General features: G+C 44.0%; 2 protein-coding genes across 3 annotated transcripts in view; one reads left to right on the forward strand and one right to left on the reverse strand.

Annotated features, from left to right (window-relative positions):
- Window positions 1-14: 14 nt before the first annotated feature.
- On the reverse strand, window positions 15-8855 carry SMCR8 (SMCR8-C9orf72 complex subunit). Its single transcript, XM_033963323.1, has 2 exons — window positions 6494-8855; window positions 15-1226 (listed from the first exon to the last, which is right to left on the reverse strand). The coding sequence occupies exons 1-2, from the start codon at window positions 8707-8709 to the stop codon at window positions 773-775; spliced, it is 2670 nt and encodes an 889-aa protein (XP_033819214.1). The 5' UTR covers window positions 8710-8855; the 3' UTR covers window positions 15-772.
- A 292-nt stretch (window positions 8856-9147) lies between these two features.
- The window catches only part of TOP3A (DNA topoisomerase III alpha), a 48751-nt gene continuing 41251 nt past the window's right edge, over window positions 9148-16647 (forward strand). Inside the window, exons 1-3 of one of the 2 annotated variants that reach the window (XM_033963322.1) lie at window positions 9148-9449; window positions 12847-12906; window positions 16476-16549. In XM_033963322.1, the coding sequence (XP_033819213.1) occupies window positions 9297-9449; window positions 12847-12906; window positions 16476-16549 (287 nt within the window). In that variant the 5' untranslated portion in view covers window positions 9148-9296. The remainder of the gene's footprint in view (window positions 9450-12846; window positions 12907-16475; window positions 16550-16647) is intronic. The other variant, XM_033963320.1, reaches the window with a different exon arrangement.

Consider the following 16647-nt stretch of genomic DNA (forward strand, 5'->3'; position numbering starts at 1 on the left):
GGATAAGGTATATTACAAAAAACAACAACAAAAAAAAAAGCCATAATAGTTTCTGATTTACATCAGTTCCAAGTCTTCACTTGATTCCAATATCCAGGCTCAGTAAACCAGAAAACCTGATAGTTATGGTGGCAACTCTTCCAAGTCTGGAAATGAAACGCCATTGGAGGTAGGTAAAAAATTGCAAAGGCTTCAGTTCCCAGTAGGATGGCTGATAATGTCTTGAACCATAGATTACACCAGTCCCTCACACATGAGGTGATCTTGTAACAAATATAGTGGTTAGTCCCGTTACTTCCACTGGAGCAGTTGCTGCTCTGCCGTCTTTAGGTTCTGTATTGTCCACTCTTGGATATTTCCATAAACAAAACCCTTCAGCACATGCAGATAATTTGCCAGCAGTAGCTAAGCACTATCCAGACACAAGAGGGTGGGAGCCGCTAGGCTCTATCATACACCACCAAGGACCCCATCTCCTGCAGCATGTCAAGAAATTATCCGCCAACTCCAAAAAAACAACAGATGCTAAATATGAGTGAATGGGTAGAAAATGAATTCAAGGCATCATCAGCAGAGATGAAAATACACACGCTTCATCTTCTCCTTGCCATTTATGCATTCAAACTAGAAAACAAGCTTGCTCTTTCAACCAGCAGACAATACTGTTAATAAATACATTCTTCCCTTTTAATGTCTATGCTGGATGCATATTTCTTAATAGGGTGAATCTCTGCACAATTGAGAGAACCACAGTATGGCAGGCCAGATGAAACTAAATTTTGTACAAAAGGCTGGGAACATAGTCAAACCTGAGCACTGGCTGCACCCCTCTGCCAGTCTCTTGCAGATAATGCATTTTCAGCAGCTCTGCTAGATACAGCACTATCTTGACGTCCTCGCTGGCTAGGCCCAGACGCAACGTCAAGAAGTTCATCCTGCGGCGTGCAATAGTCTCTTCAGATTCCTTCGCACCAATGGGCAGATGTAGATGATGGCAGAAAGTATAAAGGAAAGCCTTGGAACACAGCTGAGTCAGGATGCTTTGGACATGCATGTAGTATGTGCTCCCACGTTTGATTTGAGTGCGGTGGTCAGCAAGCCTCAGCAACAGGGTGCCCTTGTAGAGGGGACAGCGCAAGGTTTTGCTATCGATGTCCAGGACACTGACATAGCGGCTATAGCGATTCAATGAGTGCAACACATTGGAGCCAGTGGGGGACACGACTCTATAAAAGAGACAAGATGCAGAATATCAGAATGGAGAGTAAATCCTAAGACAAGATAAAGTTTATTTCTGATCTGTTACACAGTAGCACAGGGCTGGGCAAACTTTAGACAAAGAAAGCTACATGAATGTTGGTACCAGTGCTGTCCAATGCAGTCAAAATGTTTTTTATTCTACTTCACTCATATGAATCGATGTTTAGATTCAATTAGATTCAGTTCTTTAAGGCTACTACCATCACCAAACAAAATAAAATTTGTTTTCTACCGTTGTCTAGTCTTTTTTATTTTTGTAATTGTTTGTCCCAGTTTCTGGTTCTACTTTCTTCTATCTTCTCAACTCTTTTCCAGGGTATCATGGACTGTCTGGCATTTGTCCATGTCCAGCATTCAACTCCCCTCTTGGTCCCTACCCCTATTTCCCTGCCATGTTGACCATCTCCCTTCTCTTACCTTTATTCTTACCCTGACAAGCAGCACTCCTCTGATTCTATCCCCCTGCCCATTTCCAGGACATCTCTGTCCCTATCCCTCGTTAAGCTTTTTTTACTTATTTCTTGTTTCCTCTTCTCTTGTCCTTCCTCTTCCAGGACCAGCATCTCCCTTCCTTGTCCTCTCCTCCCCCCTTCTATCCAGGTTGTCCTCTTTCCCTTCTTCTCCCATCAATCCAGCATCTGCCCTTCTTTGTCCCTGTTCCATCCAGCTTCACAGGCATCTAATAAACTAAGTGCCCTCAGTATGAACCCCAAAGTGACAGACTGGGCCAGAAACTTGTTGAGTGGAAGGTGACAGTAGGTAATGGTCAGTGGAGATTGCTCTGAGGAAAGGGATGGTACTAGTGGTGTGCCTCAAGGTTTGGTTCTTGGGCCTTTTCATTTTACATTTCTGTGGATATTGCTAAAGGGCTATCAGATAAGATTTGCCTCTTTGCGGTTGATACTAAAATGTACAATAGACACCCCTGATGGTGTGAATAACATGAAAAGGGCCTAGTGAAGCTTGAAGAATGGTCTGAAATTTGGACGCTAAGATTTAATGCCAAGAAATGCAAGATCATGATTTTGGATGCAAAAACCTATTTAGGGGTGCAGAACTTTTGTGCATGAAAGAGGAGCAGGATTTGGGTGTGATAGTATCCGATGATCTTAAGGTGGCTAAACAGGCTCAAAAGATGACGGCAAAAGCTAGAAGGAGGGGTATGGCCAGTAGAATAAAAAGGTGGTATTGATGCCCCAAGACTCTGGCGAGACCTCATTTAGAATATTGTGTACAATTCTGGAGAACGCACCTTCAAAAAGATATAAACAGGATGGTGTCAGTCCAGAGGAAGGCTACTAAAATGGTGCGTGGTCTTTGTCATAAGGCATATGGGGGCAGACTTAAAAAGATCTCAATATATATACTTTGGAGGAATGGCGGCACAGGGGAGATGCAATAGAGATGTTTAAATACCTACATGGCATAAATATGCATGAGACAAGTTTCTTTCAATTGAAAGGAAACTCCAGAATGAGGGGGCATGGGATGAAGTTAAGAGGTGATAGATTCAGGATTATAAGAAAATACTTTTTTTACAGAAAGAGTGGTAGATGCATGGAGGTGATGGAGTCAAAGATTGTCTGAATTCAAGAAAGCATGGGACAGGTACATGGAATCTCTTAGGGAGAGGAGGAGATAGTGGATGCTGCAGATGGGCAGACTGGATGGGCCATTTGGCCTTTATCTGCCATCAGGTTGCTATGTCTTTCTCTCTTCTCCAGTCTCCACCTCTTCCATCCAGCCTGTCCCCCCCAATACATCATCTGCCTCTGTTCCCTCGACACTCAGCCTCTGCGCACACTCACTCTCTCCAGTCCCCACTTCTTCCATCTAGCCTCTGTTCTCTCTGCCCTCCCTCTCCATTCCCACCTCTTCCATCCTGCCTGTTCCTTCTATCCCCCAATCCAGTGTCTGCCTCCTCAGCTCCCTCTCCTCTCTTTAGTTCCCAACTTTTCAATCCCACCTGTTCCCCCTGCCCCCCAAACCAGCATCTGCCTCCTCTATGGTTTGCCCAGACACCCATGCCACTGCTGCTTCCTCTACAGCGGCAGCAGTGATGGCAAAAGAAACTAATCTGTGTGGGGCCTGTAGTTAGTATTCACAAAGGCTACCGGTTCTGCCCCACAATAGGAAGTGCCGTCCAAAGAAGCGGGACTGGCAGCCTATGCAAATGCTGACTCCAGGTCCCACTGGTACTCTAGGTGACAACGGGAAGGAGATAAAGTCCAACATTCTCCTCCAGCAAAACAATTGGTTGAAAACTCTAAAATATTCTTGTAATGAATGCCAAACTAAGATTTTGACCCAGTTAAGCCAAATGTACTCCTTGAAGAAGTGCGATGTTAAACGGTAAAACAATTCTGTTCAAATCTCAGAACTGAGGCAGTCAAAGAAACCTTCATGTAGGCAAAGCAATACTTTTGTATATGAGGTATATTTGGAAAGAAATAGGCAGAGCTAAATTTGCAGCCACCACCCTGGTTTTTCTTAATCCTACTATTTAAACTGGGAGGCACTTGTACTGCCTTAAAATTGTGTAATTTGGTAGTGCCCTCACTTTATTATTATCCATTCATTTTTCTTCTTTGTCACCTCTCAGAAAAAACATTTGGATCCCTTTCAGACTCAAACAACTAGAGTATATTGTAAAGAAGGTCTCTATCTAACCTAGAAGAAATAGTTTGAAGTCTTAACTTTGTTGTGAATTTGAAAGGTTTGTTCTTGGGCACTCTGAGGGTAATTTTATAAGCCATACAATTTTTTATTCTGCTTACGCCCAAGTGGATTACAGATAAAACAGACATATCAAATGAATATGCTTCTAGGATGTGACAATCTCTAAGAAAAGGTGAACAATGTCATCAGAAACGACAACAAAAAAGAGGTTTTAATGAATTCTGTTATAACAGTCCAAACCCCATTGGTAGATGTAGAAGTTCAAAACATGTAACTTTTACAGACTGCTTAAGATCCACAATATGAAAAATCAACCATTCTGGGCCTGCACCTTTTCCCAGAGACGGTCACTTATGGTCCAGTCAGAAGTAAGACTCCCTTCTAATGCTATTTGATCTTGAGTAATGTCACTGTTCACTCATTTATTAATTGGGGAAGGGGATGGGATAGGTTTTGATGCACTACCTTTCTGTGGTTACAATTATATACAAGTACTTATTCTGTACCTAGGTCAGTGGAGGGTTAGGTGGCTTACCAGAGTCCCAGAGAGTTGCAATGGGAATTAACCCCAGCTCCCCTTGTTCTCAGACTGCCCCCTATGAAATATTGCTTAATTCTAGAGAACAGCAATGGATCTGTCTAATAAACACAGATCAAGCTGCTGTCGCCTAACTTTTCCTGCCATCCTGTTTCAATGCTGAGATTGAATGGATGTCATTGGTTTGAAATCTATGCTCTCTGACTGTCTAATTTAAGATCATGTGAAGAAGCTGTATCTATACGCATGAAACAGTCCAAGGCCATCTCAGATGCTGAGATGAATGGCATGAAATTTGAAGGTAGGAAAATGTTAAGCATCTATGCTAATGTGCTATCTTTTTTGACTTGGCTGATTACTGATATTATTTTGTAGGGGATATTCCTTGAAAGACAATTTTGGCAAAACATATATCGGAATCCCCCGAATACTAACGAGTACAATTTTATCAAATAAGTGAATATATACTGCTGCAATCGTTGAGTATGATCTTATAAAGATATTGGCATAGTGAAGCTCAGTTTGGATAAAGTTGAATTCTCTGAGGGTAGGAGGATTTCTGTTATACGGAGTGGTTCCATCTGTCCTCTATTACTATATATTTGTTTAACCAGATAAGAATGTGCCTATATAGTTCTAGTTCAGGCAGCAGGTGTGCTACTGCTCCATTCAATTTGGATGGTAGAAGAGCAGGCTAATGGTTTCCTTGTGACTCTGGGCAAATCACCCATCTATCCACTGACCCAGGAGCAAAATAAGTACCTGTATATAATATGTAAATCACCTTGATGGTAGCCACAGAAAAGCAGTATATTAAATCCCATTCCCTTCACTTTAGTTCATGTAAACAGGAAGAGAAACACAACTCTACAAAAGAAGACCTGACTAAAGCAGTTTTTAAACACTTGGACCCAATCTATTAAGGTTTTCTTTCTGCCCTTGCCCAGACAGCTCATGCTATGCACCAGCTGGCAGAACAGTGAAGCATTATATCTACCATTTCTACTGGCTTGTTCCCAGTTCTGTGGTTTAAACTACATAGTGACCTGTAAAACCTATGAGGCACCATCCGATTCAAACCATAAAACTAGGCACAGTGCCTAGAGGCAGCAAATGCCAAGGGGGACACACTGCTCTCCTCCCACCAGCTGGGGGAAGATTGGGAAAACCACCGGGGATTCAATAACTAGGAAAGAGTTGGGCAACCCAGTTGGGTTTTCAAGATTTCCACAATAAATATGTATGGTTGCACAATGGAAGCAGTATCTGCAAATCAGTCTCATGTATATTAATTGCAGAAATCTTAACCTTTCTGGGTTATGGCCCTCAAGGACAACTGTTGCTCATCATTGCAATAGGAGAAAGATGGAAAAAGGGAAGGTAAACCGGAAGATCAGTGCCAGAGGTGCAATGCTAGCTCACCTCCCTGGACCCTTTAACCTTGTCCCTCTCTTACTGATGCCAACATTCTGGCACAGATCTGATCAAATGAAGAAAAAAAATATGAGACACTAAATCAGGGGTGAGCAACCTCAGTCCTCAAGGGACACAACACAGTCAGGTTTTCACGATTTCCCCAATAAATATGCGTGAGTGACAATGGAAGCACTGAAAGCAAATATTCATTGGGGAAATCCTGAACACCCAACTAGGTTGTGGCCAGGCCAAGGACTGAGGTTACGCTCTAAACCTCTGTCACTGGCCTGACCTTGTAAGAAAAATACATTCATGTTTAGCAGAATCCAACAATTATTAATTCAGCAATATTGGCCATGGGTCCCACCAAGGCATCAGAAGTCCAGTGGAAGAAGCAGCGTGTTTTGCTGTGCCAATAGAACATGGTATTTATTGCTCCATTACAGCTTGTGTAACTTGACATTTGAAAGTCACAATCAGAGCTGGTCTTTGTGTCAGAGACAACTTGGGGGAGGGAGAGTTGATTTGCCCCATTTCCCATTATTTTCTCGTTTGGACTTGCATCTTACTAGATTGTGCACAATTTCAATCAGAATTTACCTCTGCAGTCCAATAAGCTTCCACTTCTGAAAATCCATAATGTGCAATGGAGAGGTTGTCCACTGTTTCACAGGTTTGGAAGTTTTATCATAACTAGGAACAAAAATAGACAAAGCAGTCACAAGCTTTTTTACTATCGCTTCCTTTTCTCCTAATATTAAGAGTGTTCTTCCACTGAGCAGGCAATATATTGCTGGATGGGCAAAAGGGTACTGTCTAATGAACCTCAGAGCATTCTGACCAGCCCTTTTCTTTTGCCTTTCAGACAGGTGGCTATGCTGAGCAGGTGAAGGAGTCCTATCAGAGATGGTAGATGCATTGCTCCTATAGCTTGTAGAGTCTGAATGCTCTTCTAGGCTAACTCTATTGGCTTCTCCACCACCAATTAAATAATTTACATCCTGTTCATGTAAAGGGACAGCTTCTGAGACACTATCTGAAGAGTATGCAACATCTTCAACTGAAAAATTCACATGAATTCCCTGATCCAGCTGTTTATATGGCTGTGGTGGACTACTGACCACATCATCATGTGCATATTCCTGGTCAGTTGAAAGGTCTAAAAAGTATGAGCTCTCGTGTCCAATGCAGCAAGCCGAATCTACCGGCACTATATTTTCTTCAGCATAGTTCTCTGTCTGTATTAAATCTTGCAGACTGAAATTTGGGAGCAGATGAAGGCCACACTCCTCTTCATTATCTACATAAGATTCTTCTTCATTAATGGCACTTGGGTAGCTAGCCTTAAAATCTTCAGGAATCAAAGATTCCGAGGTACATGTGCTGAGAACTTCAATGCTGTCTTCACTAATTGTCCTCCTGCTCACTGCCTTGCTCCTGACTGCTTGCGGACTTGGAAAGCTCTGCAAACAAGGTTGGCTTTCCGAATGATTCAGAACGGTGGCAGACATTTCAGTTCGCAGAACTTCAATGCTTTCTCCACTGCTTACACTCCCTTTAAGGTCTGTATCCAGGCATTCTAATTGCTCAGTCCTCTTGGTTTCTTCAGGTTTTTCCTGTGCAACTTCTTGCTCTATCTTGATTGGTACAGATTCTACACTGGACTTGTAGGAGTCCAGACTCGGAGGCTCTTCCAAAGCCTTCGGGGTAATGATATCCAAACCAGTCCCCATGTTTTCGTCATATGGGTTGTCACTAAACTTCTCCTGCCAAGCTGATGCATCTTCAAAGAGGAAAGCAGTTGTAAGCTGCTGCTTTACCAATGCCCTGTCAGTCTGGCTTGTCAAGAGGTAGCACAGATCCCCTCTATACGTTTTCTCTATTTGAGTTAACTGATCTAGAGTTTGATTGAAAAAATAGAGATCGCAAAGCTCCTCTAACGTCTTGAGCTTCTTATCAAAACATTTGGCCGACTTGGCCTTGATGAACTGGGGCGTATAGGAGGCTCTCCTCGGATAACAGTTGGCTTCCCAGGGCTCCGCCTCGTCCAGCTGGCAATCGCTGTCCCGGCGTTTGCGGTAAGGGTAGGAGCGGATCTGCTGCAACAGATCTCGGTGCTCGATGATGGACCTCTCCACACTGGCCAGCTCGTTGGCCTTCTCGATGGCCTGGCTGGTGTAGCAGCCTTGCTTGGGCAGCTCCATCTCCTGGTGCAGCAGCACGCCGCGGGTGTAGCGCAGGTCTCGGAGCTTCTTCTCCAGCTCGTGCGCGAACGCCTTCCTGTTGCCCGTTTTCAGGCACTCGGACGCCCGCGAGAACTCGGCCGACAGCTCCCGGAACTGGCCCATGATCTTGCGCTCGTCCGCCGACACGTAGGCCAGGCAGAAGGGGCGCACGAAGCCGCGGGCCTCCAGGTCGTAGAGGGTCAGGTGGTGCACGTAGGCGAAGGCGCCCTCCTTGGAGTCGCCCAGCACCACCTTCGAGTCGCGCACGAAGTTGAGCTTGGGGTAGGCCGAGCCGGGCGGGTGGCCCACGAACGACGCCTGGTAGTCGACGGACATGAGGCGCAGCGCGAAGTAGTTGAGGTCGAAGGTGCCCGACGCCCGGCCGTCCTCGGGCACGGTGAGCAGCGGCTGCGGCCCCACCTGCTCCGAGAACTCCGACACCAGGATGAAGTCGCGCGCGAACTTGGCGGGCGGCCGGCGCGAGGGGAAGAGCGGCACCGAGTACTCCTCGGGGAGGGCGGGGAAGTCGGCGCACGGCTCCTCGCGGGCCTCCTCTCTGGCGAAGGCCACCACGTCGGGGGCGCTGATCATCGCTCCGGCGGGGGAGGCGAACGCGGCGCGAGACGGAGGCGGGAAGCCGCCATGGAGGGCGCCGCTTCCTGTCCGGCGCCGTCGCGTCTCGCGAGATCGCCGGAGGGGGGAAGCGTCACCAGCGCGACGTCGCCGCGCGGCCGGGGCGGGGCGTTTGGCTGCTTTCGTCGCGCCACATCGCGGTGTCTTTGCGCGCCGCCTCTTCTCGCGAGATCGCCGCACCGGAAGTGCCGCTGTCACAGGGCCGCCTCGTCTCGCGACGTCGCCGCGCGGCCGGGGCGGGGCGCCTGGCTGCCTTCGTCGCGCCACATCCCGGTGTCTTTGCTCGTCGCCGCACCGGAAGTGCTGCCTGGTCTCGCGAGATCGCCTCACCGGACGTGCCGCCGTCACAGTGCCGCCTCGTCTCGCGAGATCCCCGCTCAGTTGGCCCGCCTGTTTTCGAAGGAGCCGCTGTGGGAAGGTGGCGGGAAAGAAGCGTCGCGCGGCCTCGGCCGACAGGTGGAGGCGGGAGCTCGCTGTGTGCGGGCTGAAGGGCCGGGCGGGATGTCTCCCTGCTGCTGCTGCTGCTGCCGCCGCCGCTTCCCGGGATGAGCCTTCGCGCCGCTGCTTTGGGCTTCCGCTTCTGCTCTTCCGCGATGACAAACCGGCGGGGGCAGGTGCAGAGGGTCCTGTGTGTGGCGGAGAAAAACGATGCTGCCAAAGGGATCGCCGACATCTTGTCCAGCAGTAGGATGAGGCGGGTGAGATGCTTCACTTGAAAAGCATTGGCCAACTGATTGATTCAAAAATGGAGATACCGCATACAACGTGCCGCTGTGATTTCCACATATAACATAGACATAACCCCCTCCCCCCCCTTATAAAACGTCAACATACCAAATCAAATCAGATTTCAACAATTAAGGACGCCAAAAAGCATTGGATCAAACGATCCCATTCCATGGTAGATGACAAAACAAATCACCTTCAAACATGGTACAAATAAAGGGTACATATGGCATTGCTTTTCCATATTTGTCGGTATGCACCTAATTAATTAGAAAAAGTCCTCACTCAATAAACCATAGATAGTGTCAAATACAGTGGAACCTTGGTTTACGAGCATAATTCCAAAAGTATGCTGGTAAATCAAAGTGCTCGTATATCAAAGCAAGTTTCCCCATAGGAATGAATGGAAACTCGCTTGATTTGTTCCCCCCCCCCCAACCACGATCCGGCATCCCCCGCCGAGCACCCAAACAGCATCCCTTACCCCCGATTTGGCACGAGCACCAACGCACAGGACGTGCTGGTGCCTGAAGATCCTCCCTCTTGGAGAGAGCGAGACCAGCATGCGCAGATGCTCAAAGCCCAGCCAAGAGGGAGGATCTTCGGGCACCGGCATGTCATGTGCGTTGGTGCTGGTGCCAGTGCCAAATCAGGGTAAGGGATGCTGTTTGGGTTCTCGGCGGAGGAAGCCAGATCGCAGGTGAGGGGGCGCTCGTAAATGGAATCGAGCTCGGTTTCCAAGGCACCGATTTTACGAATGTTTTGCTCGTCTTGTAAAACACTCGCAAACCAGTGCACTCGTAAACCGAGGTTTAACTGTATTTATAATACAAGACGAGATCCTGTGACGAAGTGACATGTTAATCATTAGGGAGATGATTGTTTTGATCCCAGTGTTTTGTCTCTGAGGATCAGGAACTAAACTTTGGAGATTGGATCTCTAGGGATGGCGATCTATTTGACACTATCTATGGTTTATTGCTTTTCCATAATCATATAAAACAAAATTTCCAGTTTAAATACACACTGGTGGAAAATGCTCAATACCTTAACCCCTCAGATTACATCAGGTGTAAAACCTAAACCCGATTGCCAAGTATGGCATGCCATCCTCAAATTATTCTTAGTATGACAAAACAAAAAATGGAGGAACTGGAAACTCAATTCACAATTATACAAAACAAAATTTCTGATGTAATCTGAGGGGTTAAGGTTTCCACCAGTGTGTATTTAAACTGGAAATTTTGTTTTGTACGATTGTGAATTGAGTTTCCAGTTCCTCCACTTTTTGTATTGCTTTTCCATAATACATTTCCCTAATTTTCCCTGTTGATCTAAGAACGTAAGAATTGCCGTCAAGCTTAGTACCCTGTTTCCAATAGTGGCCAACCCAGGTCACAAGTATCTGGCAAGATCCCAAAGAGTAAAACCGATTTTATGCTGCTTATCCCAGGAATAAGCAGTGGATTTTCCGAAGTTCATCTTAATAATGGTTTATGGACTTTTAGAAAACTAGCCAAACCTTTTTTTAAAACCCTGCTAAGCTAACGGCTTTCATCACAGTCTCTGGCAACAAATTCCAGAGTTTAAATACATGTTGAGTGAAGGAATATTTTCTCTGGTTTGTTTTAAATCTGTTACTCATTGCATGCCCCCTAGTCATAGGACTTTTATTTTCAGTTGAGCATACATAAATTTAAAAAAAAAATCTCTCTCTCTCTCTCTATATATATATATATAAATACTGAGACAGAGCTCAGCATCCTTTTGTTTCATTGTGGGTGACTTGGAAAAATACAGTAGATCCAAATGGAAAGCCTATTTCTTATCATTGCTCCCAGAAGCATGAACGTAGACACTTGAGTATCTTGCTAATAATTTTGTATGGACCTTGTCACTAGAAACTATCTCAGGTGCATTTTAAATTACAGCTCTACTAACCTTGACCACATTCTCCTATGAGCCTCAGAGCATTTAGCGCCCAGGCCATGGTAGAAACCTCTACTGTGATTTAATAAAAGAGGGCCTCAGAATGCTGCTGCAAGCAGCATGACCACATTATACCCTTCCTGCAAAAACTACACTGGTTACCAGTATTTTAAAGGGGCTAAATTTAAAACTTTGCTTGATTATTTTTTTTTTTTGAGGTCCTCGGACAAAATGGGCCAGATTACTTAAAGAATATGCACACCTTTAAGACCTCTGAGGTCCTCTCAAGGAGCATCACTACTTGAACCCTCATCAAAATAAATTGTACAATGTGATACCCTCCAGTGAACCATCTCAGAAGTAGCCCACCACACTTTGAAACTTTTTCCCAGTGGGGCTACATCTAATTTAAGACTGCCTCTACTTTAGGAAGCAGGTGAAAGCCTGGCTCATCTCTCAAGCCTTCAATACATTGGGTCTGCACCTGGACTAGCTTGCTTCATATACTATAACCTAGATCAGTTCCTTATATCTTTTTTAATTGTGTAAACAACTTGCCTTGAGTGTAGCCTCCCATCTGATTATCCCAATAGACTCTGTACCACTCATGTTGTCCCCTTGGCTATTGTAGAAAGCGTTAGCATTGTATCTGAGTTATCTGAATGTTTTAATGTGAACTTAAGTGTTTCATAAGTATTATTCTGACATATTCCATGAGAGGGGGGCTGGGTGCAGAGCCTGACAGGGGAGGGAGGGAAGGGTGCTGGGTACAGAGTCCGGAAGGGTGCTGGGTACAGAGTCCGATAGGGGATGGAGGGAATTGGGCTGGGGCAGGGCACAGCACTTGAACATTAAGCCGCCTGACTTATATTCGAGTCAACCATTTTATCTCCTTTTTGGGGGGAAAATGAGGGTCTTGACTTATATTCGGATTGACTTATATTTGAGTATATACATTAATAAATCCCAATTTAAAAAAAAAAAAATGGTGTGCTGCTGAGCTGCCCATAGGAATAGAATGGGCTGTTTATCAGCCCACCTTTGTAAAAGGACCAGTTAGAGCAGAGCCCACTCATAAAAGATCTACGGCCCTTTTAAAAACATATTATTACACACAGGCTTTTGGCCTACCAATAACTTAGGTCAAAGGAGGAATATCTACTGTATAATACACATAATATTTATGATTCCTGGTTTGTATGTGCTAGATGTAGTATGTATTTATGAACTACTTCTGAATTATGATTGACTATGGACTAAAAAGTGAAGTCCTTTTCTTTTAAACGTTTTATTGATTGTAAACTATTCTGACATGTTTGAGAACAGTATGTCAAACATAAATAATACATAAAAAGGCAGCAAATCAATCCAAATAATATGAGTAAATCTGCAGAGAATTGCTGTTTAATCTGAGTTCATGCTTATTTCGTCCCTTTTCAGAGAGAAGGATTTTCCAGGTTCAACAAGATCTATGAATTTGAATATCATATGCTTGGACAGGTAGGCAGTGTTTTCTGCAGTTCTGCTTTCAGGCCTGTGTCTAATGACAGCAAATTAGAGAGCCATTTTCAACATAATTGGCTGTCTGAAAATCATCCTGGTGTTATTCCACTATATGCATACTTGAATCAACATATTTAGAATGGGGGAAGAAAAACATGTGCAGATTCCTTTTCCAGTCTATCTGTACAGAAAGCAAAGACAGCTGACTGCTTTTTTGTTGTTGCACTTTGTGGCAAATTTCAAAGGCAAAGTATGTGAGTATGTACTTTTACTTTGAAAGCTGCCTCCTTAATTGTTCAACCAACCTCACACACTTTAGTGAAGGTCTTAAAGATATTGAATTTGTTGTAAGATAAAGATCATTCTAATTATACCAGTTATATACAGGTACACCACCAATTTTCCAGCAATCGATTGTCTGGCACCAAGCAGCATGTGCAACCAGCTGCTCCTGCTGGCCTCAGCTTTCCCTGTGACATGACTTCCTGGTCTCTTGACCTGGAAGTGACATTAGAGGGACAGCAGAAGCTGGTGTGAGCAGCTGGTTATAGATGCTTCTTGCTGCCGGGGAATATTTTTTTTTTTAATCTTTATTCATTTTCAATCTTACATCGTGTACAAACATCAAAACAATAAAAATTAAACATATCACTTGACAATCTTTCTACTTTATCTTATAGTACATAAAATTACCACCCTCCCCTCCCATCATTCCCTCTATTATTTTCCCAATATGAAAACTAATATATAAAGCCACCCCCTTCCTATCATTAGACGGTGCTGGGGAAGATTTAAAGAAGGAGTGGGGAGGTGGAGAAGAGAAGTTCCAGGGTTAAAGCAAAACGGTCAATCCAGCAAGGGGCTGGAACCAGGTGTGCCGGAAAATCGATGGTGTACCTATATTGTGTAAAACTGTCATTAAAATAATCACAAGCAATCGGATGACAGCATGCATGGGATTTCTGATGCTATATGTTCTATGTAACTTGTATCATTCATGTGGGTGCTGCAGTTACATGAAGATGAATGCTTTTCAATTTTTATGTGAGCTCTTTGGGTGAATGGTTGACTAATTTTGGCATTTTTATTTTATCTTATGCTACTGATATTTTTATCTTAAGACCAGCATTGGATAATCTAGAGGAGGCTTTGAGATTTGTTCAATAGGGAATTTGGCAGCCAATTCTTACAGCTGAATAAACAAAAAAACTGTGCACACTGAATGCTCTGTGCTGCTCCAATGGTTATAGAGTTCCTACGAGCGTGCCAGCTGGACCAAAAAATCTTTTGTGCGATTTTGTAAAAAGGGAGGTAAATTACCCCTCCCCCTTTTAGTAAACTGCTATAGCGGTTATTAGCGCAGGGAGCCGCCCTGAATGTTCCGCACGGCTCCCGACGCTCATAGAGTTCCTATGAGTGACAGGAGCAGCGCGGAGCATTCAGCGGGGCTCCCTGCGCTAATAACCGCTATCGCAGTTTAGTAAAAGGAGGGATGGGTTTGTTTTGATATTTCAAGTGGTTTTATTGGTCAGAAAATAGTACTGAGTACTGGAGAAATTCTAGGGATTTAGGAACTATTTTGGATTGTGGTTTGACATTTGAGAATCAAATAAATGGATTGGTAAAAAATCCATTTTTTTTTTCATTTGCGCCAATTATAGGCAATACATTCTGTTTTATCTTTAGAGAGTTTCAAACGGTGGTAAGAGCTCTCACACGGCCTCAGTTGGATTACTGTAATTCTTTATATTGTGGTGTTAACACTGAATTTAGAAAATAGGCTGGAATTGCTTCAAAATACGGCTGTTTGTTTGATTTTTAGAGCAAAAAAAATATGACAATCAATTACATTGCTTGAAGATTGAGAAGAGAGTCAATTTTAAATTGGTTATACCTACAGTATATATAATTGTTGCAGGGAATGGGACAAGAAAGTTTAATGAAGTATATAACTTTCCCAATAAACAGCAACTCCCGGTATAAACAGTCATGAGGCTTGGCTCTTTATATAAGTTTATATGGTCGTTTGAAATCTTTGATGAACAAAGCTTTAGAATGAACTTCCAACTGCACTAAAAAACATTTCTTCTTACTATATCTTTAGAAAATTGATAAAAACTTTTTATTTTTAATGATTGCTAAATGAATAATTTTGTTTCGACACAATATATATATTTTTTTAAATTGTTGTTACCTGCCTAGAATCTATTGTGAGAATAGTGCAGAATATAAATAAATAAGAATAGAATTACACTGTGGTCAACATGAGGTCACTGAAAAGGATGATTGTTCCTCGGTCCCAGGATCTAGCTTGTTGCCATAGTGTGTACATTGATATTCACAGAGCAGAGGAATCACCTGGGGATTCCAGCTTCAGGCTGAGAATCAGGAAAGCTAAGGTTCCCCCACTGTTGTTTGTGTCTTTGGCCAAGTCACTTGACTCTTCGTTGCCTCAGGTGCAAACTTCATACTCCATCGTTGCTAGCATGTGTTAGGAAATAGTTCCCATAACTTAAAATGGATACTACAGTAGATGACATAGCACACTCTAACGTGGGAGTGTATTTTAGTAAATTAAGTCCCTAATATGGTGAAACCTTCTTGGGCAGGGAAATATGCACGATACCTTCTTGTAATTCACCTTCGGCTTGGGTTTGGAAAGACAAGTACACTTCTCCCTCGGTATTCGCAGGGGTTAGGGGCAGAGCCAGATCGGGAAGTATGAAAAATTGCGAATAACGTTGTTCTGGCTCTGACCCTCCCCCAAACCTTACCTGGTGGTCTAGCAGGCTTTCGGGGCAGGAGCGATCTTCTTACACTCTTGCCCCGTGCAGATCGCCAGTAGGAAATGGCTGCCGTGAGCTCCCGTAGTCTCTCGAGTCTACTACGGGAGCTCATGGCAGTCATTTCCTATTAGCGATCTGCACGAAGCAGGAGTGTAGGAAGATCGCTCTTGCTCCGAAAGCCCCGCTAGACCACCAGGTAAGGCCGGGAGGAAGGCGGAAGGGAAGCGGGGAAGGTCCGAAACAAATATATATACAGTAAAACCTTGGATTGCAAGTGACTTGGTTTGCAAGTGTTCTGCAAGACAGGCAAAACATTTTATTAAATTTTAACTTGATATACAAGCAATGTCTTGCAGTACAAGTACATACAGTATATACACATCACAACTGAGCCGATGGTTCTTCTCTCTCCGATGCTGCAAGAGTATAGTGACTGTTCTAAATGAGCGAGGTCTTGCAATACATATGTATAGTATTTTGTATTAAAGTTTTTGGGTTGTGGAATGAATTGTCTGAGTTTCCATTATTTCCTATGAGGAAATTTGCTTTGATATTCGAGTGCTTTGGATTACAAGCATACTTCTGGAACGAATTATGCTCGCAAACCAAGGTTTGACTGTATATATTTTTTCCCTAAAAGAAAATCATGACTAACAGAATCTGCGGATGCTGAAACCGTGGATTCAGAGAGGGAAGTGTAATTAGATCTGAACTCTAAATTGTATTTTCCCTCAATATGTAATGTTGAGCTTATAATTGCCATCCTTTTCTTTCCTGCAGAATGTCAGTGTGGCGATGACTTCTGTTTCTGGACACTTGCTGGCTCTGGAATTTAAAACCCCTTTTCAGAAATGGTTTGTATTGTGCTGCTGGCAGAATTGGGAGTGGGGGGTCATTGTAGGTGAAAGGAGTAGGTTGTGTAATAAAGCCTTCCTTGCAGCAGGTGGAGACA

Source organism: Geotrypetes seraphini, chromosome 11, assembly GCF_902459505.1.
Source record: "Geotrypetes seraphini chromosome 11, aGeoSer1.1, whole genome shotgun sequence".
Classification (NCBI taxonomy): Eukaryota; Metazoa; Chordata; class Amphibia; order Gymnophiona; family Dermophiidae; genus Geotrypetes; species Geotrypetes seraphini.